The following is a 25,888-nucleotide window of genomic DNA, read 5'->3' as shown; positions in this document are numbered from 1 at the left end:
GTAGCGGCCGCAATAGCTTGCGCTGAGATCACTCTGGGGCAAGACTCTTGGAGCATAAAAATCTCCGGTGGGTTCTCAATTTGAAAATCAGCTGTTGGAAGCTGAGGTCGGCTCAGGGCATCAGTGTGTAGAATGTGACCACCAGGCCTGTACTTCGACACATAATCATAGCCCGACAGGAAGAGTGCCCAGCAGAGTTATCGAGGTGAGCAAGACTGTGAGATCGGCTTATTTGCCACCAGAAGCCCCAAAAGTGGCTTATGATCAGTTGCTATTTCAAATCGCCGTCCCCAAAAGTACTGCTTGAAACGTGTTACCCCGAACCCAACTGCTGAGGCTTTTTTATCGAGCTGGCTATAGTTTTGTTCAGTTGTGGCCAAGCTTCCGGACACGAAAGCGATTGGGCGCTCTTCTCCCGATGCTTCCCGCTGGGCTAAAACTGCACCAAGACCATATGATGACGCATAAGTTATAACAGAGTCCTTTAATACCGTTTTGGTCACGAAACTTCTCCGTCACTCTATGGGAGAGCTTCGTATGCTGCCAAGAGCGACCGCTACGCGGCGCAAGCTGGGATAGGGGGGCCACCGCTCCGTTGCGCCCGGCCATTGCCCGGTGGAACGCATTGGCAGCGGCGGCAGCTCGAAGGCGTTGTGTAAAGGCAGCTCGCGGTATTCCTTCGAACAAAGTTTCTGCATCAGCGTCACGAGAACTTCAAGGGCCAGTTCTCCGCGTTCAAGGTCGACGGCATGAAAATCCGAAGGAGCAATGCCTAAGACGTGCTGTGTGATGGGCTGCAGCACCGGATACAAAAGGAACAAGGAAAAGGCATTGCTCTTCTGTTTCCCCAGTAGCACCGAACTTCGGGAGAAATGTATATTACATTTCTTCACGCGCGAAAGAAAAAAACAAAGCCTCGTGGGCAACCGTGTGTGGTTCATGCCAAGCAAGTGGGGGGGCGGAAGCCGTAGTGTTAAGCATAATGGTTGTGTATGTTCTCGGGCTGCAGCGTGCGTTGCTTCATTTCCCGCAATCCCTTGATGCCCCAGGATCCAGGTGACGTAGGAGAGAAAAAAGAAAATTTGACTGGTTCCCACCCCCCTCCCCTTACAAGGCACTGAGAGTGTAACATTACTGAATACAGTCATAATAGTTTCTAGTGCTTCTCTTCTCCAAGGTGTTGTTCTCTGTGTATTTTGTGTAAACAAAACATGCTTTCAAACTTGCTCCTCATTAAATGCACCTGATTGGAAGCTTCCATTCATAGGTACACACGTAAATACTAAGCAGCGTATCATTAGTACCAAATTTCCGATTTATGGCTTGCTTTAAATCGTAACCCTCCCCCCCCCCTCCCCCAAGCATAAAAAAGTATGGTATGGTACCTAGGTAGTGTGGCAAAGGTCGCCGAGCAGCTAGCACTGGCATCGAAAGGAACTTCCAGATTAGGCTGCTGTACTTCCCTTCCCGAAGAAATCGTGGGTTGTCGGCCGGTAATTAATGCTGCTCTAAGCAGTAAACATAAGGAAACGTCAAGAGACGGGTGTATCGACTAAATTGCGTGTAAAAAAGGGATCACTCAGATGTTAGGCACGTGAAACTCGTGCTATTTCAAGAGGCACCCTTAATACCGAAGCGAGCGGTCGCAAAAGCGCTGAGCTGCTATAACCAAGACATCGAAAGTACCCGCGTCAAGAAAGCGATTGGCACTCACAAACGTGTGCCCAGAACAACTGCGCATTTGGGTGCAGACTCAATTGAAAGGTCTAGAATGTAACATCTAGCTCGACTATTCCTTTCATTCGATTACTTGGATAGCAGCGCGCGAGAGACGAGCCGTATATAAATTAATACGATTGCCCCTGTCTTATCTAGTCGTGTTTTATTCCGTTCACCTTCCTCCCCGTATTTGCGGCACTGCCAGAATAGAAAGCTTTACTACCGCATAAACAGAATCGCCCTTTGGCCAGGCGCGAGCACGTTGTCGAGCAGATCCAGCAGTAGCTTCTCGCATCGGGAGCAATGAGCATCGTCTTTAAACACTGGCGAGCAACGACGTACTGCTTCGAGGCATCGTAAGTGCGCATATAATTGGGCTATTAGTTAATTCTTGACACAATGGGTTATTGCGCGATGTTAAAACACTTTAAACGCGCTGCTATTTATAAGGTTGGTCCACCGCTCTCAGGCAAACTACGCGTGCGTTCTTAAGTAAACAGCTTTCATTCGTCGTCGACACTGAATCACGTTTATACTGATCTAGTGGCATTGCTGCGTTCAGTGACGTTTAATAAAAGGTAACAGGAAGAACAGCACGCACATAATAACGTGGAAACGTCGGCAATAGTGCGCATTTAATCCCAGCATTGGCGGCGGCTTGTGGCCCCCTTACGACTGGTGGCGCCGCTAGCGGGAGATTTTCTCCCTATATCAACCTTTGGGTGGAGTTTCGTGACCAGAAAGCATTGAAGGACTCTGGTTATAAGCACGGTAGTTTTTTTTTTTAAGAAATATACTTTTTTAATGCGCAGGGAACGTTTTCAGAAGGAAGATAGAGCTGAGAGATAGAACAGAGCGCACACTTACAACCAATTTTATTGCACAGATTTAGGAAAGCAGGCTTTCCTGATCACCTTCTCTCGGGCATATCAGAATCGCTTCTGAATGTATTTAAGCAGAGCATGAATGCACGGCATGCATCTCAGGACCAGCTAAAGTCGAAAGTGTCTGCCATTCTTTATGTGCGAAAAGTTTCGCACTGCTTAAAAAGAATCGTTGAGAAAACTGGGGTAAAGGTTGTCTTCATGGCAAAAAAACAAGCTGAGCTCTCTTTGTAAAAGAGCTAACTACGGCGGATCTTTAAATGTCGGGTACAATACGAAGCCTTAAAGAAGTTTGTGGAATGTAATATAGGCGTTGTGTATCTCATTTATTTATCATGTGGTCGATACTACATCAGTCAGACAGGGCGCTGTCTGAACGATCGCCTTAAGGAGCACGCAAATCTGATGTGCGGATCAGTGAGCAGCCACTTTGCAAGTCACTGCGCAAATTGTGGGTGCACAGTGAAGTTTGATAAATGCCAAGTAATGGCAAGGTATAAGGGCAGGAGGGCATGGGAAATATATGAAGCCTTTTTGATTCCCAAAGCAGAAAATGAGTGTGTAAGTGCCCTGTCCCTCAATCTGTCCAATAACGAATACGAGTATCTTCTTAGTTAGGTAGTCATTTCAAGGTTGGAATAAGGTGGTCTGGCACATGCACCATCATTGATCCTTTCATCTGTGTATGATCTCTTCACCCTCTTCAATGTATATATATTACCGCCATCTGTGCAGTAAAATTGATAGTAAGTGTGCACTCTGTCCTAACTCTCAGCTCTATCTTCCTTCTGAAAACGTTCCCTGCCGACTAATAAATCATATTTATTTCAAAAATGCAATACCAACCAGCCCAAGCAGCCACTCTTTTGCACTGTGGTTTTTTTCGGGTCAAAGTGCGCCAATGTCTTCGCAGATGCCAAGAGCTGCTTACTTTCACAAAAGGCCTCCTCCTGAAGAAGTGCCCAGGTCCATGGTATACCTGATACCAATAGACCATTCAATGGATTGAGTACCGCTGACAAGCGAAGGATGAGCTTCTGGTAGAAGTTGATCAACCCCATAAAGCTTTGCAGAGTTTTCACGTCTTGTGGCTTTGGTTCCTGGGGCTGGGATGCAAGCCTTCAGCGATGATAACGTGTCCTAAGTACTCAACGTGGCCTTTCATAAATTCACATTTTGCTAGGTTCAGGTGCAAGCCGGCATCTTGGAGGTGCTTGATAAATTTGCTCACGTTCCTCTAGTGATCTTCGTCAATGTTTCTTGTCACCAGGATATCGTCAAAGTAGACAAAGACGTGACGAAGGTCGCTCAGCAAGTTCACCATTTCCCACTAGAACAACGCGGGTGCTGAAACGACACTAAACGGAAGCTTCGTAAATTAAAACAACCCTTTTACTGAGTTGATGGAAACTAGCTCCTGCAACTGCACATAGAGCTTTATTTGCTGGTAAGCGTCCTTCAAACACAGTTTTGTGAGCTTCTTTCCACCACACAGTTTGGCGAACAGCTCTTAGATCCCGGAAATCGGATAACATTCAGTCACCGTGACGTGGTTGACAGTGACCTTAAAATCACCACGCAAGCGTATTCTACCATCTTGCTTCACCACTGGAACTACTGGTCCGGCCCACTTAGACGTCTTCACAGGGCGTAGGATGCCTTCGCGCTGTAATCGTTGCAACTCTTCGACATACCTGTTGACAAGGGCGAACGGCACTGGTTGTGCCTTGAAGAATTTCGGTCTGGCTCCTTCTTGCAGTGATATCGTGGCCAAAACTCCTTCATTGTACCATTTCTGAAAAGATGTCGCTTAATTGTCCGACCAGGCCTTCAACGATACTGATTTTTTTCACGTCTAACGGCTGGTAATACCGAATGCTTCCATCCAGTCCCTTCCGAAAAGTTGGGGGGCACGCTTTGCTCACAACAAATAATGGCAAAGTTGCCTCCTCCGCGCCCACATTTACTGTGGCTGACATTTTCTCCAAATTGCCGACAGCTCTCCAGAATAGCTTTTGAACCGCACGTCAGTATGCTTTAACGGCTCTCCTGAGAACAAAGCGTTAAATTTCGCGTCGCTTATTATCGAAACACTGGCACCGGTGTCAAGTTCCATCACTAGCGGCCCGTTATGGACGCGAGCTTCAATTTTTATGGGTTCGGGTCCGGTGGCACGAAGAGACCACGAGGTGTATTTCTCACCTTGTCCCGGCTCTGTTTCGGGAAGGTCGTTCATATTTTTTTCTTTATTCTTTATTCAAAGGTTACCCCGCATTGCCCAAAGGTGTTACAGCAGGGGGTTACAGAAACGACATAAACAATTCTTCATTCTTACAGCACGATTGCATGGCAGACAATCCATTGTACTCTTTAACAGTTCTAACAAAAAAATGAATTCACGAACAGGGGGTTACAGAAATGACATAAACAATTCTTCGTTCTTACAGCACACTTGCATGGCAGACAATCCAATCCACTTTTTAACGGTTCTAACAAAAAATGAATTCGCGTACAGGTTCGTCCTGTTGCTTAATTCTCTTATTTTAAAAACATGGTCAGTTGTAGCTGAACGGTTAAAAAGTTCCATAAAGTATTTTTCTTTATTAATTCCTGTTTTATCATTATATATCTGAAAAAAAAACTTCAGTTGCAGCTTTTGCCGACGCGAGGAAAGCGGTTCCCACCCAAGCTCATTTTTCATCTGAGTGCAGCTCTCCCCTCTCTTGTACCGTCCCAAGACGAACCTGGCCGCCCGGTTTTGAATTTTTTCAAATTTATCAAACAATGTGGCTTGCGAAGGATCCCACACTGCACAAGCGTATTCCAGTATAGGTCGTATGCATGTTAAATAGGCCGTCTTTTTTAAGTTCAGTTCCGAAGTTTTTAAATTACATTGAATAAAGTTTAGCGCTTTTCTAGCTTTACAAACCACATCATCTACATGCGCATTCCTCAAGCAGTCGAATGACAAGACTACCCCTAGGTATTTATAACTATCTGCTCTTTTTAGACGCTCATTGTTTAAAGTATACCCTGTTTCCATAGGTTTCCGCTTCTTTGTAAAAGAGACATGGACACACTTTTTATTATTTAGGTTCATTTTCCATGTAGAGCACCAATCTTGAACACGTTCCAAATCAGTTTGCAGTTGGGTAAGGTGTCTCTGTCATTCTTTACTTGTCTATACATAACACAGTCATCTGCAAACAATCTAATATGTGAAGAAATACCTGCTGAAATATCATTTATGTAAACTAAAAATAAAAGTGGCCCTAAAACTGAACCCTGTGGAACTCCCGATGTCACATCAACATAATCAGAGCTTTTGCCGTTTAAGATGACGCATTGCCGTTGCTGGCACAAATAATTTTCAATCCAATTTAGAACAGCAGAATCTATATTTAGTAATTTAAGTTTGTTGCAAAGGAGTGAATGTGATACCGTGTCGAATGCCTTGCGAAAATCTAAGAAGATGCAGTCAGTTTGCCCCCCTGAATCAATGGTGGATACCAGATCATGATAAAAATTCAACTAGTTGTGTGGTGCTCGACAACCCCTTTCGGAACCCATTTTGAACATTACTTAATATATTGTTTTCCGTGAGGTGTTTCATTATTCCAGAGTAGAGAATGTGTTCCATTAGATCGCACACTATTGATGTTAAAGAGATTGGTCTGAAATTCCCAGCATCCTTTTTCAATCCCCCCTTGCGAATTGGAACAACATGGGCAGTTTTCCAATCAACTGGTAGGAGGCCTGATTTCAAAGATTGTTTATAAATTATGTGCAAATAAAGAGAGATTGGTTCGGCGCACCGTCTCAGAATACGCGGAGAAATCGCATCTGGGCCAGTTGCTTTCGTTTTATCTGTTTGCTTTAATAGCTTTTCAATGCCACTTACGCTGAACTCAATTGGGTTCATTGGAGGTATGCTACTGGCGTCGAACGAATAGGCAAAGTCCTGTATTGGCAAAAAGATAGATTTAAAGTAGTTGTTCAAACAATTCACCTTCTCTCCATCATCTGTGATAGTTTTGTTACTATAAACAATTCCATTTATACCGACACTCTCAGAACTGCAACTCTTGATATATTGCCAGAAATGCTTAGAATTCGCTCTCAGCGTGTCGTTCAATTTTTTAAAATAGGCACCTCTGGCATTTTTTATACCTTTTTGTATTCTTGCGTAATCTAAAATAACTTTTGATAGTAGTAGTCCATTTAGTTCGTTTGAATTTAGCAAATAACCGCTTTTTCTTATTGATTAGCCACAACAGACATGACGTCATCCACGGCTTTCTTTGTTTTTTCATTTTGGAGGAATCCGCGTTTGGCCCATGTGCCTCAACGAGTTCAAGTAGCTTATTTTTGAACAGACGCCACAATTCATGAACATCCTTATCCGCCAGGCACTCGAACACCGGTAGATAACTATACAGTTTTTCATTTATGCTAGAATAATCGCCTCGGTCAAAGAAGAATACTCTTCTAGTCCCGCTGTGCTTCACGCGATGAATTTTCGTTTTTATAGATGCGACTACAGTGTGGTGGTCACTTAATCCCAGAATAACAGTTGTTGAGTTTACAAGGTTTGGCAAGTTGCAAAACAACAAGTCTAAGATACTATTTTCACGGGTTGGCTCAGTTACATATTGTAACAGACCATGGGTATCAATAATGCTCTTCATGTCCATGTTAACCTGACTACAATTTTGGAATACACAGGTATTATCACTCCAGTGAAGGTCAGGTAAATTTAAGTCGCCACCTAACAACATAACCTGACCTGAAACCTCAGAGATGACTTCACCGAAAGCATGTAGTGGCGCCACGTCAGAGTTTGGTGGCCGATACACCACCCCGGCAGTAAGTGAAAAATAATGAGATAAATGCACTTTACACCGCACAGCTTCCACCGCATCATGGCTGATAGCAAGGGCAGATGAGCGTAAATCAGATCGAACAAGCAAAAAAAAGCCGCCACCATGGCTCAGCCTATCTTTTCGATAGACAATAAAGTTCTGTGGAAAAACTCACTGTCGCTGATGGAAGGATTTAGCCAAGATTCCGTGCCGAATACTATATCCGCCTTTACAGACTCTATTAAGGCCGCAAGTTCATCCGCTTTGTTACGCTACGGCAATTCACAACTAGAGCAACCAGGTCGACATGAGGGGCCACCTTAACTTGGGCACCACGTCAAGGTATTGTAACAGGAACAACTTCTTCCTTTTCTTCAACCCACCTATAAACCCTGCCGTTTATAATAAGCATATCATGACTTAACTTCACTTTGTTATTTGTATCTTCTTTTTTAGCTTTCGCATATTCCCCCAGGCGTTTGCGCATTCCACGTGTCTCAGGCGAATAATCCTGAGCAACGCTGAAATCGGTCCCTTTAAATCTTTTGGCATTTAGTAGAACGTCTTGTTTTTCTTTGTAACAGAAGAAATTTACAATAATTGGTCACTTAGCCTTTCCAGTGAAACGTCCAATCCGGTGCGCCCTTTGAACCGACTTCAACTGTATTCCCAAGTTACCTTCACAAATCCTCTGGATTAATTTTTCTGACTGGTCCAAATTTTCAAACCTGTCAGTGTCATCCACCCCATAGAAGACTAAATTTTGTCTCCGGCTTCTGTCCTCTATTTCGACCGACTTCCCCTGTAACTCATTAACTTGTTTCAGAAGCTCCTTGATTATATCTGGCTGCCTCAATACCAATTCACTGACGTCCTCTACATGTTCCTGCGTGATAGCCAGGTTTTTACTTATTTCTGCTATTATGGTTTCGTGCTTTGCGAATCCAGTTTCAATTGCATCTAACTTAGTCATTATTCCCACCTGACCATTTTGCAGACTTCTTAGGCAATCTATTTGAGCAGCATCATCATGACCTGACAAGTTTACCTGGACAATACCATCAGGACCGGGATTAAGTTCCATGTCTTCAGAAAGAAGCAACAACAAGAGCAAATACAGCACACTATTAGAAAAAAAGGCGAAAGCGCCTTATGGACACCCTCGCCCGGACATGTTTATCATTCACGGGAGCAGCAAACGCCATCGTGGGAGAAGCCGGCAATACAATAATGTTTGTTTGACTATGAATGGAATAGTAGAGACTAACCTGAACAAACAAGAGCGGTGTCAGCTGCATGTCGGCAAGCGTGCCGGCTCCAAATCCCACGAATGCGAAGTGCTGCTCGTTTATGCAGCCTTATCCTTTGTCACGTGGTTCATTCCGCCCGTAGTTCGTCGGTCGCCCGTCGCTGTCAGCGTCGCCATCCTTGGAAAATCCGCAGTGTGCTATCACCGGCAGTGCAAATGCACCACCGCATGCTGATGTGGCCCACGCGAACGCCGATGTGGGTGACGACACAGGCATGCGCAGAAACGACGTCTCTTCGCCTACAGCACCTTTCAGGATCGTTGACCAAATGGCAGCAAAAATCTGCACAAACAAGAGTGATGTCAGCTGCATTTCGGCAAGCGTGCCGGCTCCAAATCCCAATATTGTGCACGGAGCGGGAGCCCGTCCCATTCCTTCCGTTATTCGCAGCTGTCTTGCGAACCCTTGCGAGATGGCTCTTCTGACCGCACTTAAAGCTGGTAGCGTTGCGGTGTCGGCAGCGCATCGTCTGGTGTTTGCCACTGCACCGGGAGCACACTACCTCCGCCATCTTCCTTGTCGGCTGCTCTATGAAGTTTGCTGACTGTACCATATCTGCAGAAACAGACGGGGTTCCAAGCATGTGCAAGTTTTTTCCTGCAGTTTCTATCGTCATGACAAGATTCTTGGTCGTTTCCAGGTTTAAATCTACACTTTTCAAAAGGCGAGCTTGCATTCCAGCCTCGTTGATTCTGCAGACAATCTGGTCACACATCATTCGCTCGCGCACTGCGCCAAAGCTGCAATCGTCTACTAACTTGTTAAGTGCAGCTATGTAGTCAATAACGGCCTTGCCTTCGTGCCTTTTTCTAGAAAAAGAACTTGAAACTTGCGACCACTTCGGACACTTTGGGCTTGAAGTGTGCGCCAAGGGCCGCGAAGATAGCTGCAAGTGTCGCATCACTCGGTTTCGTAGGTGACAGCAGATTCCGTAGGTGACATCGTAGGTGACAGGTTTCGTAGGTGACAGCTAGTCAGGAACACCGCCTTCTTTTTTTCCTCAGCCACATCATTCACCGTGTAAAGCAAAACACGTTCATGATATTCGGGAACTCACTTGTGCTTGCGTCAAACGCTTCCAGTCATCCCAAGGACGACATTCTTGTTGATTCCAGGCACGAGTGTTTTCTGGTGCGCCCAACTTGCAGATTTTATCTCTCGTCACCAGTTGTCATGTTCCCCCGATGCAGCACACACACGAGGCTCAGTTCGAATGCCGGCTGACCTATGCGGCTAGCAGCAAGTTTATTTCAATGATTATAGGAGCAATGAAAGGCGCCATCCTGTGGCGCTATGTGAAACTGCTTAGGCTGATGGCAGCAACATAACACTTAGTTGTCCTTGTTTGTTCACCTGAAGGCTTGGATTAATGTCAAAAGTTGGTTGAAAGGTTAGATTCATCCTGGTATGTTCGACAGAATCGGCGAGTGCGAAAGCGTTGCGGGTTTCCCGTATTTCCTCAACGAAGGCAATCGTCATGCCTTTGCTGATGTGCTTGTACTCATTGCTGAAATTCGTGAGCATGACTGTTGCTTTTCTTATGTGCTGCTCGGCGATTCCTGTTGCCACGTAAATATTGCAGTTGACCAACAGGTGCTCATTTCCTTGAATGACACTTTTGAAGCCTTGTTGTTTCGGAGTACCAACGGAAATAATGACGCTTGAGCAAGGCGAAATGGCAACTTGTGCTTTTTCTGTGGATGGTGTTATTGATTTTGTTGTTTGGTCCATGACCATGACCACACCATGAAGGCTTGAGAAGTCCATGCCAAGGATGACATCTCTTGAGCAATGCTGTAGTATGACAAAGCTTGCGGGATAAATCTCGATGTTAATGGTGGTGACTCTTGCTGTGCGGATTCCTGCCAGCGTAACTCCAGCTGTAGGGATTTCAGGGCCTTCCCAGGCGGCCCTAACTTTTTTCAACTTCGCGGCGAATATCCCACTGATGACTGAATAGTCGGCTCCAGTGTTGACGAGAGCTGTGATGCTGTGGCCGTTGACGAGAACGTTGAGGTCGCTAGTTTGTCATATCACGTTGCAATGGGTCATGGTGTTAGTGTGTGTGCTGTGCCGGGCACTCACATAACATATGCGGAAGCGTAGCCTGGTGAATGCCACAGCACCAGCAGTTGGGAGTAATGTGAATGTTCGGAAATATGAAGTAGAGGCGGGCAGGTGAAAGATACGCATTGGTTTGCAGTAGGTGCAGAGTTGTGGCCTGCATCCGGCAGGGATTCGGGTGAGGTGGGGGAAGGCTCAGCGTGCGAGGTAAAAGGCCTCAACGATATTGCCACAAAGTCATGACATGGATGAAAGGAGGAGACTCGATGCTGAGATGAAACTGTTTATTCAGCCGAACTTGTGGCCAAGAAAATGAAGGCCAGATTACAGCAATACACGGGCACTGATAGCGGCGAACAGAACGTCGGTCATCTATCAACTTACAAGTGGTGAAGTGCGGTGCCATTTATACATGTGTTGTCGAATGTTCCAGCTTTATCACTGGTCTTCGCGCAAGACCTGAAATAATCTCGAGTGTTCACGCCTTACGGATAATTTGAACGAAACAATCTACAATGATCGCGAACCTTCTCGAACAATGAGGTGCAGGTAGCACTCAGCATTCAGGACCCAGGCTTTGTGGGCAAAAACCGAATCAAACAAAAGTGAAAATAAGAAACACGCGTGGCGGTATCATTATACAGTCGAATCTCGATAATTCGAACTCGAAGGAGCTCGAAAATTAGTTCGAATTAAAAGAAGTTCGAATTAATGAAAGCTAAATAAACGAAGGGCTCTCCACGCAGCGGCACATGTGCATTGAGCTAACACACGACGGGGAAGTTTCAGAAGACTTACATTTATTCACAAATCCCAGGGCATTCGTTATTAATTGAAGTAATCGATGGTGCGCGTCTGCACATGTTTGCCTTGCAGCGAGTCAATCAATTTCGCATGCAGCTTGCAAAGCATTTCTACTTCGGCTTCAGCATTCTTCTGGCAAGAGGAGTTGTGCGCGGAAATCTCCACTGCCGACACTTTTTAAGGACGGTGGTGGTGGTAGTGGTTAGAAAAGAAGAAAGGCACCCAATTTCTGCAGCCCGGACGGGAGCAAGACGCAGTGCCTATCTTTTTTTTTAAGGCGACAATTATAACGACTGCGTAGCAACACCTCCCGCTCTACGCTACGCAGCCGCAACAAGGCCAGCACGTCATGAGAAAAAAGGAGCGTCTCCACGCAGACAGAAGCAGATAGGCATTTGAGAGAAAACCAACCCTCCACGGCAGCTTTTTTTTTTTTTTTCGCTCCCTTCGCATGCGGCGTTGAAAGGAGAAGGGTTACGCAGCAATGAAGGGAAAACGGGAAGCGTGGCACCGGCGCGTGAAAGACCCCCCCCCCCCCCTCAAGGCACAGAGCAGTGCTTCCACAAGGAGCAAGGGCTGTAGAAGATAGTGCCTTTTTCTTTTCCTTCAACCACACATTCATTCAACCCAGCGACAGCTCTCTTTTTTTTTTCTCCTCTCTATCGTCGCGCGCGGTATTGGAAAGAAAAGGGTCTTTACATAGCAGGGACGGAAAAGGGAGAAGCGTGACGCGGGCGCCTCGCAGATCGGCATTTGAGAGAGAGTAAACATTCTACCGCAGCCTTTTCTTTCCTTTTCATTTCCTTCGCGTGCAGCATTGAAGTGTCGCATATGCCGACGTGGGATTGAGTGGGGTGCTGAGAGCATTTTCGGAGCGCAGTATGTTTGAATTAGCCGTCGGAAGTGCTTGGGCATTCGAATTACCAGGCGTTTTCGCCCATTGAAATACACATAGCTTTGACGGGACCTCGTCGTGAGTTCGAATTAACCGGAAGTTCAAATTAAGCGTGCTCGAATTAATGAGATTCGACTGTACTTACTTAGACTGTCCCAGGTGTCCAACTTGTCTCCACCCCCGCCGCGGTGGTCTAGTGGCTAAGGTACTCGGCTGCTGACCCGCAGGGCGCGGGTTCGAATCCCGGCTGCGGCGGCTGCATTTCCGATGGAGGCGGAAATGTTGTAGGCCCGTGTGCTCAGATTTGGGTGCACGTTAAAGAACCCCAGGTGGTCTAAATTTCCGGAGCCCTCCACTACGGCGTCTCTCATAATCATATAGTGGTTTTGGGACGTTAAACCCCACATATCAATCAATCAACTTGTCTCCAGTTTCTCCGGCGCTGTTGACGAGGCCTCGTGCAATAAAGTGGGTGACCTCATTGAGGTTGAAAAGGCATGGGTGGACAGGGCCCGCATGGGCGGGAATCGATGTCGGGAAGATCATGCTGTCTTTAGAGTGTGGTGCCTGGCAGAGGATGCGAAGCGCTTGAGGGGAGATGCCGCTTTTGCTAAAGTTAGTGACGGGAGAGCGAAAGTCACACTCGATTGTGTGAGAGGTGGGGTTTGGCCAAGGCAATGGCCACTTCTTTAGCCATCTCAGCAGTGCAAGTAGACACACTGATTGCATGGTGAAGGACTCCATCACATGTGGTAACACCCAGAAAACTTGTGCTATCAGAGTGTTGAGGTAGGGGTCTCGAAGCAAGCACTCGGCATCCCACATTATACCAGCACCGAACTTTTCAACCAACTGAAAATTCACAACACCTTTTCCGAACTCATTGAAGCGTAACGACGGTCTCAGATTGAATGGCTCACCCTCACTGAAATGGGGCGCATTAGTCGCTAACATGCCATAGCCATGCTCGCTTGACTAGGAGTTTCATATTTCCCGCAAAGCGTTGGTCGCTATAGCAACACTTTTTTGTTTTCACCGATATATATCCGCAGCAGTCGGCGGAGCGATGGCGCGCGGCTTCGTTACTTGCCGATTGCATGTAGAGAGTGTCCTGACCTAATGAGAATATATCTTACACCCTGGTTTAGGGTTAGGCTCTGCGCACTTAGATTGATTGATGATGCAAACTGCAAGCAGCTAGCCAACATGGCCGCTGTTTCTTGCTGAAATTCATGCAATCGGGAAAACTTTGAGGCTGGTCGGGCATGTTAGAGCAGCGTGGAGCAATTTCAGCAGGTTTCATAGTTCATGCGCAGCTCAGAGCTAATATGAAGAAATGTATCAAATTGGCGCAATCAGTGCAGTTGTTGCACCCCTCACCACAGACCCTGAACTATCGCAGCTGTACCTGATTCCATTACCATCTAGGATGCCTCCTTAAATATTCTTGCTCTCAGGTCCCCTGTCGTATAAACAATATTATTTTTTGAACATGCATTAGCTTGTAAATTACTTGTCATACCCTGTATTGAACAGAACGATAGGAAAAGATGCCAGGCCTTCGCGGAAAGCAAAGCACATTGACAGCGATAGCTAGAAGAGCAGCATTTCTACAGCCTGTCGTAGACCATCATAGGCCCGCTAATACAAGTACGCTTGCAAGGTGCCCACTATGACATAAATTGTTGCGGTGGCTGATAACAATAAATTATGGCTGAGCCTTTTGCAATGAGTTGGAAGCATTGAAGGAGATATTCATTACACAATTTGTATCATGTGACACCAAGTTACCGAATTGACATTGTGGGATGCCTGGTTGTTATTTTGCTCTTCTACCATGCTATATTTTACATGCTACTATGGTTCTTTCTAAACATAACACCTGTATGGGTGCTTTTGCAACAAAGTTTCGAGCACCGGCATGGCTCTGTGGCAGAATACTGGGCGGCAGGAAAGGGACCTGAGTTCAAACTACGTTTCATCCTGAATATTTTTTTCTTATTTAAAGCGATATCAGTTACGGACACTGGCAACGGGCAACTATGGCACTTTATTTGTGATCTCATAACAGCTATCACTGTAAAATGTAGCTCTCTGCATATGACACGTGGATTCAGCGTGCGAGCACCACCCCTGGACACATTTGCGCTTCAGTAGCAATAAACCATTTTTGAAAGTTAGCGGACATACTGTGTCCTCTCTTCTCACCCATGCACTAAATGTCTTGCCAACAAGGTCGAAATTCTTCCCCCTTAGATAATTCAGACTTTCTCGGGTGAGCAAAATCACTAAAATCATTGAGGTTGGCTTGATAAGTGCTCAAGCAGGGCTGACAAAGAGAAAATGTCAAGGCTTTGCCATTTTTCGTCGAAGTATGATCATTGTCTGTACATCTAGACCATGCATGCACACATCCTCCACTTCTTTAAAATGGACGTACTCGAGTGAATGCTTTCATCCTTAACTACAGCAGCTAGCCGAACAGTCAACTTGAAAGTTTCACAGTACCAGTGGACTGGTAATCACCATGAACATACCCACCATTGACACCATTAACAGGAAGCAGCTGCTGCAGCCTTTGCCAGGCAAGTAAGCGCACAAGCTTGTCATCCAGCTGGTTCACTTCCCATCCTGCAATGCACACAAGTCATGTGCAAATGCAAAAAAAAAAATTACTGCCAGCTGTACAGCATGGCAAAATTATTAACTGACTAAGGACAATATTTAGTACGAAAAAGAGCTTTTAAATCTTCTTCGTTTAACTATTTTATTAAAAAGAGGAAATGCTACCTCAAGAGATTTGTGGCGAGACCCGAAAGATGATTTCTGCAAATAGCTTTGCATATTCACTGAAAACCTCCTTCGAGTGTAACCACAGGATTTATGCTTCTTATGGTCATTTATGCAGCCAGTGCACAAAGGCTTATTAATTGTGGATAAAAATTAAGAGATGTGCTGATCAGAAAGAAAAAATATAAACATTCTCTTTTTTTGCACTTAGATCTTAAAACTTAGGTAAGTGCCATAAGGCTGCCCATATCCGTCTGCATACCGTACAAACTTTTATATTTGCCTTTTTTTTTTTTTGTAAACATTGTTAGTAAGACAATATGTACCACTGATTTCAAAAATTTGTTTGTGAGCTTATTTAAACATTGAAGAAGTGAACAGCTTTATGCCACAGAACACTTCTAAAATATTTTTCAAATAGTTCAAAACGAAATTGTGGGTAAAAATCGTTATGAAGCATTCCTAAGCATATTCTTATGAGATATTGCTTCTTTCCACTATTTTGATGAAGCGCTGGTGGGGTTGTATTTCATGGTATTTCATGGTTCAGGGGCATAGTAAAAAATTTTCTTCCGGGGGAAGGGGAGTGGCGGTTCACACTGACCCGACTGTAGCAGGGGGGGGGGGGGGGGACACATTCATCAGCTTTCCTCTGTGACGTGACTATCGGCGTAGTTTGAGCAGATTGTGCACAGGTCTATGAAAGTCAAGAGACCCCTCCTCCTCCCCATGCGTATGCTTGTGAAGAGAGCAAGTAAACGTAAAGTAATTGCAGTAAAATACAGTAAACAAGAGGGACAGTGACCGTATGGAGCAACAGCTTCTTGCTGCACCATTGAATGTACTAGTCTTCAAAAACGCGTCATTGCAATGACCCACCCCATCAGGGAAGACATGGTTAATCGTTAATCTTCGTTAAGCATAGATGACATAGTTCTCGTTGGGGGCAAAGTGCATTTCACAAGTCAAGAACAGCTCCGCTTACAACAAAAATGAGAGGTATACGCAGCATGTTTTTAGACATTCATAATTACATTTCGATAATGCTTACTTTGCTGAGAAAGTTATTTCTTACTGTCGATGTTTGTGCTTGCATGCTAATGGGAATCATTTTCATGTTAAGCTCAGTATGTCAAGCAGCCCTAACGCAGTGATAGCTTTTCTAAACGTTTTTTACATTACTGCATGCATCCAAGCATGTTTACGACAACAATAAGTAATTTATTTTGTAAGTTATGCTGCACGTTGGCAACACGATTTCGCATGCATTATTTTTCAGTTAGACTTTCTTGCAACCTTGATTGACATTACAGTTGCTTGGTGACTTTTCATAGCAACGAAGTGCTCCAATCCTTAAGGTTTTATCATGCAATCTGCTAGGGCAAGGCAATCATTGTGGAGAAATGTTCACTTGGTCTCAAACAAAAACGCACCTGGGGCCAGACTATACCTACCCACATCGAAATAAATAGCTTGTTGACTGCTGTTACGAAGGCGCGCCGCTGCCGAGGTTACGAAGGGCGCCACAAAACTTGCCGCCGACAGCGAAAGGGCTCGAAGCAACCACCACTGTTACGAATGGGAGAAGCCAACACGGTCTTGAAGGTGCCACTGCTCCAAACTCCACCGCCAGGGTCGCAAGCCGTTTGGCAATGTGTGTTAGTCAGCTCGCGACTGCTTCTGCGCAGAGCTGATAGACAAGCGGACGGGACAACGAAGAGTTAAGGCAAGGTTTATGTACAGCATAAAAATAGAGGCGTTACATATTCGGCGCTGGGGCCGACAGCTTAGGGACTCGAAAAGCCTAGATGCCTTCTCTCGCACGCATACATCGGCTTCTCCCTGACGCCATAGGTCAAGTACTGGCGACGCTCCGCACGTCTTTTTTTATAAGCACCAGGTGGATCTTTTGAGTCACCAACGTCTAACCAGAAGCGCCGCTGGCCGTGATGTCAGAATCATCCAATGAAGCCCGCCGCTGGGCCGCGCCATGCTCATCAAATCCAGAGCCGCTGAACATAGTTGCACCTAAGGACGAGTGAGGTTGCCACGCATTGCTTAAGACTCGCCAGACTGGAAGGCGCCGATTGCTTTAACGGGCTCGTGGACTGAGGGAGCTCGGTGTGCGTTGTGTGACAGACCGGCGCCGCCGCTTGATGACGTCGTTGAGTTGATCGTTTCAGGCGGGTTCGATCGCTGGCCTTGACACAGATTGCCTTTGCAGAGGCATTGACGTTCGGTGTGTACTCCCAGGCGTAACAGCACCCCGCTGCCAGACAATACGCCGAAAAGACGAGCTGCTTCTACGTGGCTCGGATGTCGGGCGCGCTCGTTCGCCAGGTCTCTCCAAGTTGGCTTCCAAGGCCATGGGGAGAATGTAGCTCTAGGCTCAGTTCCATGAACACATCACCCATTATGGAAGACGGATCCCAACTCCACTGGCTTGTTGCCACAACTTGTCGGCCAGCTTCGCTCGTCTCTTTTGGCGATTTTCGGTCTCGGCACTTGTCGATGATTCTGCAGCTTGTCGAGAACGATTCGACAACTGACAACACACGACACAAGCAAGTACCCTCAGTCACCCGACAGAACACCAGACAAAGTATAGGACAACATATACCTAGCTACGTGTCTATCGGAACTTCGTTCCCCCTACATCAAGAGGCACATGTGGGACACAAGACTCTTAAAATGAAAACTGAAATTTTTACACGTACAACAATGTAATGAAACAGAATACAACAACATAACATAAAGTTGGCCCCTTGAGATCACTCTGGACGAGAGCACTCAGCTAAGGCCATGACGAGGGCAAAATTTTGCCCCGAACCGCCAGCGAAAAATCGAAAGGTGGAGAAGGTACTAACTAAAATGCATGGCTCAATGAGTTTGCATTAGCGTTTAGCTTTCCATTTTTTGTAGCAAACGTCAATGTTGTGCTGTTGGAGTATCATGCTCAGCTTCAGTAACCAGCCACTTTTAGGCGACATGTTATTTCACCAGGTTAGAGGACAGTGGTCCGTTTCGACCACAAACTTCGAACCGAAGACATAACAGGCTAGCTTTTGAATGGCCCACACGAGGCAAGCCCATTCCTTTTCCGAGGTACTGTATGCCTCTTCCCTGCAGCTGAGTTTTTTACTTAAATACAAAACTGGCCTTTCGTTACCAGCACTGTCTTCCTGGCACAATAAAGCTCCCATGCCTCGATCACTCGCATCGCATTGAATCACAAATCTCTTAGAGAAATCGGGTGCCACGAGAACGGGCTTTTTGCTTAGGGCCTGTTTCAGCTGGCAAAACGCATTCTCCTTTTCTGAGTGCCATACTACTTTAACCGGCTCTGACTTTCAAAGTGAGTCAGTTAGAGGGCTGGCAATGCTAGTGTAATTTTGCACGTAATGCTGATAGTATCCAGCTAGGCCCATGAATGCCCTTATCTCAGATTTTGTGGTTGGTCACGGATAGTTCATGATGGCGGCTACCTTAATTTCTGAAGGTCTACCCCGGCCACGCCCCACGTGTCCCAGGTAGGACACCTCGCCGCACCCTAAGTGACATTTAGAAGGTTTCACGATGATAAGACCACCTTCTTTCAACCTGTTCAGCACGACCCGTAAATGCTCGGCATGTTCTTCCCAGTTGTCTGAGAAAATGGCGACATCGTCAAGATACGGCAGAGCGAACTCAAAGAGGCCATTAAGAATGCGGTCCATTAAGCCTGAAAAACAAAAGGGCACATTTTTCAATCCAAAGCTGAGCTTGAGTGAACGATACGTTCCAAATGGAGAAACGAATGTGGCACAGCGGATAGCGCGCTCCGTAAGGGGGACTTGCCAATACCCTCGCACAAGGTCTAACGTGAAAATATAGCTAGACTGTGACACAGTTTTTACCAACGTTCCTAGAATGGGTAAGTTGCAAAACTCCCCGTGTCAGACTACACCTCACACGGCGCCGGGACAGCTTCCGGTTTAGTGGTGCTGGCGGCGCAACAAGCTTCCGCTAGCAGACGAGAACTTGTAGTCGTCGTGGCAAGACGCCGGGCCGGTCATTTCGAAAGAGCTTTGCCAACAGTATATTATCGAGATTTGTTGTGCTGCCGCGGAAACTTAATACTTTGTAGTATTTAGCAGTGTAAGGCAAATACAGTAAAATTTATGCTTTCTGAACTGCCCACGATAAACGATGCTTGATATATATAGCATAACAAACGAGTATGTCCGTTGGTTGCTAGTTGGTGTACGTTCACAATTGATTTTAGACGCGAAAAACCCAATTACAATGTCTTATATCACTCTTGTGACTGCGTTTTTCGTGCCTGAAAATAAATTACAACTATGTGACGCGATCGCGTGGCTTTTGTCTGGTTAGATAGTCAGCTAATCTTTTTTTTTTTCTTTCATGTAAGTCACATTCTTTGCCAACTTAGACCGTCTAAAAGCTGTGTGTGTGGCCCTTTTCTTGAGCACGTCTTCCCTCTGCTTGTTCTTGAGTTCCTCAATGAAACCTGTTAACACAGCTGCAGCCAAAGCTTCGAGCAGGGACCGCACTTTTGGGGCATCGGTGAACACTTCGTAGTCATTACTCACGAGGCTGCCTGCTGACGCATTGGGACAACATGAACACACTTTCAGCCTCGTGAAGTTCGGCCAATTGGGTGATGGTATCTGCATTGCCCGGCGACTTGGCTACGCGATGATGACGGCGACTAATGGTGACTGTCATGTCATCTGCGATGACAATGCATTTCTCAACAAATAGCGCTCTTTTTTCTTCTTTGAGCACTAGAAACACCACATCTTATTCTCAACAACTTTCCGCCAGCACGCAGCAGGCAAGCAAAAGTTCTTTATGTCTTGAAGCGAAATTACGCCACTCATTCACGGCATGTCAGGACTTATTTCACTGTCGAGCGCCTGTGCCGTGTGTCCTCGTCTTGTGTCCCCGTTTCTTTGCGCTATTTTCGGTCGTCACTTATTTCACTGTTTTCGAGCTCAGTGCTCGTAGTCTATTCGTTTTTGCCGATAATATTCTGGAAAGTACCTCACTCCTATCGGCCAGCTTTCGCTTCTTTATCGCGGGTTTTAAAAAGTAAGCGGGCAAATTCGGGAATATCCGTGGAACGCATCCTTCGACAAGATCCCACTTTCCTCTGGCGATTTGTACCATCTTACTATTGATGACGTGAGTGAAAGTCGTCAGGGTGTCCTCCTCATGAAAGTGCATGTCACACACACGTGATGTGCTGGGCAGTTTCTTATCCGCACGAGCGAGGAATAACGTGGTCCCATGTCTCTCGCTGCTCAACTACATGCGAGGTACAAAAAAAAAATGTCGTGGTGTCTCTTCCTGTAGCCACTCGTACAGCCATGGACGCAACAAATGGGCATGATGAAAACACGCAACACATACAAAGCCGAACAGGGCACGCTGAAGCACAAAACTGTTAGGGCAGAAACAAGCATCCGTGAATATCGACGTAGTGCAACATGCACAGCCGACGGAGGTTACAAGTGTGACACGAGCGAGAATGCAGTGAGTTAATCCGGATGCAACAGCAGCGCCACATTTATCGCTGGCAGCGGCAGCACCGCGCAACATCGCTCAGTTTTGCAACTTACCTAGTTCTAGAAACGTTGGTTTTTACCCTCTCCTCTAGGTTTGGTATTGGACAAGTTTGGTCTCGAGTTATGGCGTTAAGACGCCGATAATCGACGCATGGCCTTGGATCTTTTCCGGGCACTTGAACCAATATTAGAGGGGATATATAGTCACTCTCGCCCGGTACTATGACTCCCAACTCCAGCATTTTATCGATCTCCTCTTTCATGATCTGCTTTTGCACAGGGGAACATCGATACGGCTTGCTACGAATTGGTTCCTCACAAGTTAGCTCGATATCGTGTTCAATCACCGTCGAGCTTCCGGGACGGTCCGAAAACACGTCTTTAAACTTGGAAACAATCCTTCTCAGATCCTCCTTCTGGACTTCACTTAACCTAGGCTCTAGGTTCAATTGCTCCAAGTCTCCCTCCGATCCCCTTCTGATTACATCACTAGGGGTCAAAATTTCTGCTCCCTCTTCCTCTGAAGCATTCAAAAGCAGATTTACGACCGCTTGACGTTGAACATATGGTTTCATGGAGTTACTGTGGTAAATTTTGTTTAGCCACCTTCCTCATTTCCCTTCATAATTGGTATCAGAAAGCTTCGATATTACTTTGGCGGGCCCTTCCCAATGAACCTCAAGCTTGTTCATTTTGGACGGCCGCAGCAGCATTACCTTACTACCTACTTTAGAGGTGCGCTTTTTCGCCGATTTGTCGTAGTACTCCTTCGACAACACTTAGCGGGAGGAATACACGCTTCCCAGTCGCATTTGTGCTCGTAGGAAAGAGCTCTCGGTATCCGTTTCAGAAAGGAATGCATACGCTCTACTGGATTAGATTGCGGGTGATCAATCGAGCTGTGCACTACTTTTATTCCACATTTATTCACAAAGGTAGGGATAAGGCAGCTCATGAAGACACTACCACTGTCGCATTAGATTTCAGAAGGAAATCCGGCGCGTGCAAATAAAAATAGCAGTGCATCCACAACATGAGGGGAATTGAGCTCCTTAAGTGGTATCGCTTCCGGAAATCTTGTGGCTACACAGAGGGCCGTCAGGCTGTACCGACAACCTTCCCTCGACTCTAGCATTGGCTCGATGATATCAATTACTAGGTGCCGAAAAGGTTCTGTGATAATTGCCACAAGCTTCATGGGTGCCTTCCACTTGTCCGTGGATTTCCCCGCTCTCTGACAAGTGTCGCATGAGCGTACAAAACTTTTGATATCCTTCCAGCATTTCGGACAATAAAAATGCAAGAGAAACTCTCGCCTTGGCATGCCTGCCAAGTTCGAGGATTTTGAATCCGGGAGATTTCCGCAGCAGGGGGGGGGGGGGGGGGGAGGTGTGGTGATAGCACCCAGGCGCGTCAAGTGTCCGCGTTATCTGGCGCTGTCGCCCGCAATTGTAAAGCGTCGTTTGTACGTGACGCCATTGGTCACATGAGTGTCTGCTATATATGTATGCTGGTTGCATGGAATAAAGGTTGGACGTTATCTCGCGCGCATCGGAAGCGGCTCAGTCCCTTTCTCAGCTCCTGCGGCCGGCCCGGACGCGCATGGCCTTTCGCTAGGGCGCAACACGACATGGTGTCCGAAGTGGGATTCTTCTGATATTCGAGGGGCGTTGCACCAGTCTTCGTCAAGCGGCGCAATGTCAGAAGACAAAGAAGTCAAGCCAGTTCACGGCATGTTCGCGGTTCCAGCTCCGCCAGCGTTTGACTTGACCGAACGTCCGAATGGCCTTCCTGGATCCAACTATTCGACGACTACCGCTTTGCCTCTGGCTTAAATGAGCGAAGTGAAGAAGCGCAAGTCCGGACTCTACTCTACACAATGGGCAGGCAAGCGAGAGAGATCTTTTCGACCTTCACACTATCTGAACAACAGCAGCAGCAGTATGAAGTCGTCAAAAAAAAGTTCGACGATCACTTCGTGGCCGCACGGAACCTTGTTTACGAGAGCGCATGTTTTCACCGACGCATACAACAACCAGGCGAGTCAGTCGACCAATTCATCACCACGTTGCACACGCTGGCGGACCGGTGCCACTACAAGGAAAAGGAACGCATGATCCGCGACCGGTTTGTAGTCGGCCTCAGTGATGCCAAGCTCTCGGAGTCTCTGCAAATGGATGCAAATCTTACACTCGCCAGCGCTTTGGCAAAAGCTCGCTTGAAGGAGACCGTCCAACTACAGCAGCAACAGCTGCGAGAAACCAGCGACGAACCTTCGGCAGCACCAGCCAGCAACCTGGACGCGGTCAAGAAACAACGGCAGCCCCGAAAGAATTCTTCAGGACAGCGTTCCGGCACCTCGTCAAGGACCAGTGCACCGGTCACACAAGGTCAACGCACCAGACCACAGTCCTACCGACCTCTCACATCCAGTCCATGCCCCAACTGCGGTCAAGGAGAGCACCCGAGAACCTCCTGCCCGGCACGAGCTGCGAAATGCAACTACTGCGGTTGTTCCGGACATTTTGCAGTGGTGTGTCGGAAAAAGGCTGCAGGTGAGCGAAAGAAGGTACAGATTTCTTCTCTCCATATGGAAAAAGAGGCGTATTTCGTAGGTGCGGTAAATGGGGAGCACTCCAATTCTCGGTATGCTCAAGTTATCATTAACGGCACTCCGGTGTTCGCTAAACTAGACTCGGGTGCAGAAGTGTCCGTTGTACCCTCAACATTTCCGGGATTGCCTACCAAATTAGACAAGTGCGACCTAACCTTAACAGGCCCTGCGAATGAGCCACTGCATGTTCTCGGAAAATTTCTTGCCACTATACAGTGGAGACAACGCATTGTCCGACAAACTGTGTACGTAGTCTCGCCTTTACGCTCGATACCTTTGGGTCTCCCAGCGCTCGAAGCCCTTGAGCTGATCAAGTTCGCTGACTCGGTCAGTAGCGCAACAGCCATCGAAGCTTCCTACCCTCAGCTTTTCGGTAGTCTGGGAGCTATGAAAGGGGAATACAATATCAGACTGAAGCCGAACTCGGTACCCTTTGCTATTCCGGTTGCGCGTCGCATTGCCTTACCCCTGCGGGACCGAGTGATGCAGGAGCTCGAGCGTATGGAGCGAGATGACTTAATCCGCAAAGTAGACGAACCAACAGAATGGTGTGCAGGCATTGTACCAGTACTAAAACCTTCTGGAGACGTTCGTATTTGCGTTGACTTGACGCAACTAAATAAAAGTGTACTTCGCGAGCGCTATGTTATGCCAACGGTTGAATATAGCCTTGGTCTGTTAAGTGGGGCATCGGTTTTTTCGAAGCTGGACGCTAATTCTGGATTTTATCAGATCAAGTTGTCGCCGGAAAGCCAATTGTTGACTACCGTCATTACGCCATTTGGGCGATACTGTTTTCAGAGGCTACCGTTTGGAATAACGTCAGCACCTGAGTTGTTTCAAAAGAAAATGTCGCAGATTCTGGAAAGAATCCCAGGCGTGGTAAACATGATGGATGATGTGCTCATTTATGGCTGCGACAAAGGTCAACATGATCAGCGTCTGCGTCTTACTTTAGACCGTCTCATGAGTGCTGGTGTTACGCTAAACAAAGAAAAGTGTTGTTTTGGAGTAACCGAGATAAAGTTTCTTGGTTGTGTTCTAAGTCGAGATGGAATCAGGCCGGACCCTGAAAAGGTCCGGGCCATCAAAGAACTGCCGACGCCAAATAACGTGTCTGACGTTCGACGGCTGCTCGGTATGACTAATCATCTGGCAAGATTCATACCAGATTTGGCTTCAAAAACGGCGCCGTTACGTCACTTGCTTTTGAAGAGTTCTGAATGGACGTGGAGACCAGCCCAAGAGCAAGCGCTGTCATACGTTAAAGACGTTATCGGTTCAGCGCGCGTCATGGCTAACTATGATGCAAAGTACCCTACGATTCTTTCCGCCGATGCGTCATCATTCGGTTTGGGAATGGTACTGATGCAAGTTCAACCAAACAACGAAAAACGACCCGTTGCCTTTGCATCGCGATCGTTGACGCCTGCCGAAACCAGATATTCCCAGATTGAAAAAGAAGCACTAGCAATGACGTGGGCGGCAGAACAATTCGAAGGGTACATCAAAGGTCTTGAAATTGTGTGTGAAACCGACCACAAACCTCTTGTAACCTTGCTGGGAAAATCTCCTTTAGATGTTTTACCACCTCGCATTCAGCGTTTTCGCATGAGGCTCATGCGGTTCAGCTATGAAGTTGTGCATGTCCCGGGCAAGAGCTTAGTTACTGCAGATGTGTTGTTGAGGGCCCCGATTCGGGGAAAAGAAACTGATAATGCACTGTCTATTAGTGACGTCAGCAAGCACGTTTCAGGATGCTTGTCAAACGCGGTCAAAGCAGAACAAGCCGCTGATGAAGTTTGTCAAGCACTCGTAAAATTCAGCCGGAAAGGGTGGCCAAAATTCTCATCTCTTCCGATGGTCTTGCGTCCATATTGGCAGGAAAGAGCCACGCTTACAGTTGCTGAAGGCGTGCTACTTAAAGGTATGAGGTTGGTCATTCCTCGAAAATTGCGCGCAGAGGTCTTGATACGCTTGCACGAGAGTCACCTGGGAATCGAAAAATGCAGAGCTCGAGCCAAAGAGTCGGTATGGTGGCCAAAGTTGAGTTATGAGCTGAAAGCTTTGGTTACCGATTGCCGCGTATGCGCCGAGCACAGACACCAAAAGCCAGAACCAATGATCCCGACAACCACTCCACAGCGTCCTTAGCAAAAACTAGGAGCTGATCTCTGCCATGTTCAAGAAAAATGGTATTTGGTAGTCGTAGATTATTTTTTTAGGTACCCAGAGATTGCTTTGTTATCATCTACAACGAGTGCCACTGTCATTACGCACCTTAAAAGTTTCTTTGCAAGACATGGCATACCAGAAGTTGTTATGTCTGATAACGGAGCGCAATTTGTGTCGCAGGAATACAAGTTGTTCGCTCGC

At 46.6% G+C, this 25,888-nt stretch overlaps 1 protein-coding gene and 1 pseudogene across 7 annotated transcripts in view; one reads left to right on the top strand and one right to left on the bottom strand.

Annotated features, from left to right (window-relative positions):
* The window catches only part of LOC119167780 (PHD finger protein 12), a 381,633-nt gene that overhangs the window by 201,217 nt on the left and 154,528 nt on the right, over positions 1 to 25,888 (bottom strand). For 5 of the 7 annotated variants that reach the window (XM_075891055.1, XM_075891049.1, XM_075891051.1 and 2 more), the window contains one exon: positions 15,080 to 15,169. The exons of the other annotated variants lie outside the window; for them this stretch is intronic. In XM_075891055.1, coding sequence (XP_075747170.1) covers positions 15,080 to 15,169 — 90 coding nt within the window. The remainder of the gene's footprint in view (positions 1 to 15,079; positions 15,170 to 25,888) is intronic. 7 annotated transcript variants of the gene reach the window in all.
* Positions 22,681 to 23,581, top strand: LOC142804290 (uncharacterized; annotated as a pseudogene).

Source organism: Rhipicephalus microplus, chromosome 3, assembly GCF_043290135.1.
Source record: "Rhipicephalus microplus isolate Deutch F79 chromosome 3, USDA_Rmic, whole genome shotgun sequence".
In the NCBI taxonomy this organism is placed as follows: Eukaryota; Metazoa; Arthropoda; class Arachnida; order Ixodida; family Ixodidae; genus Rhipicephalus; species Rhipicephalus microplus.
Note: the sequence above shows the minus strand (reverse complement) of the source record. Positions and strands in the feature narration are given on the sequence as shown.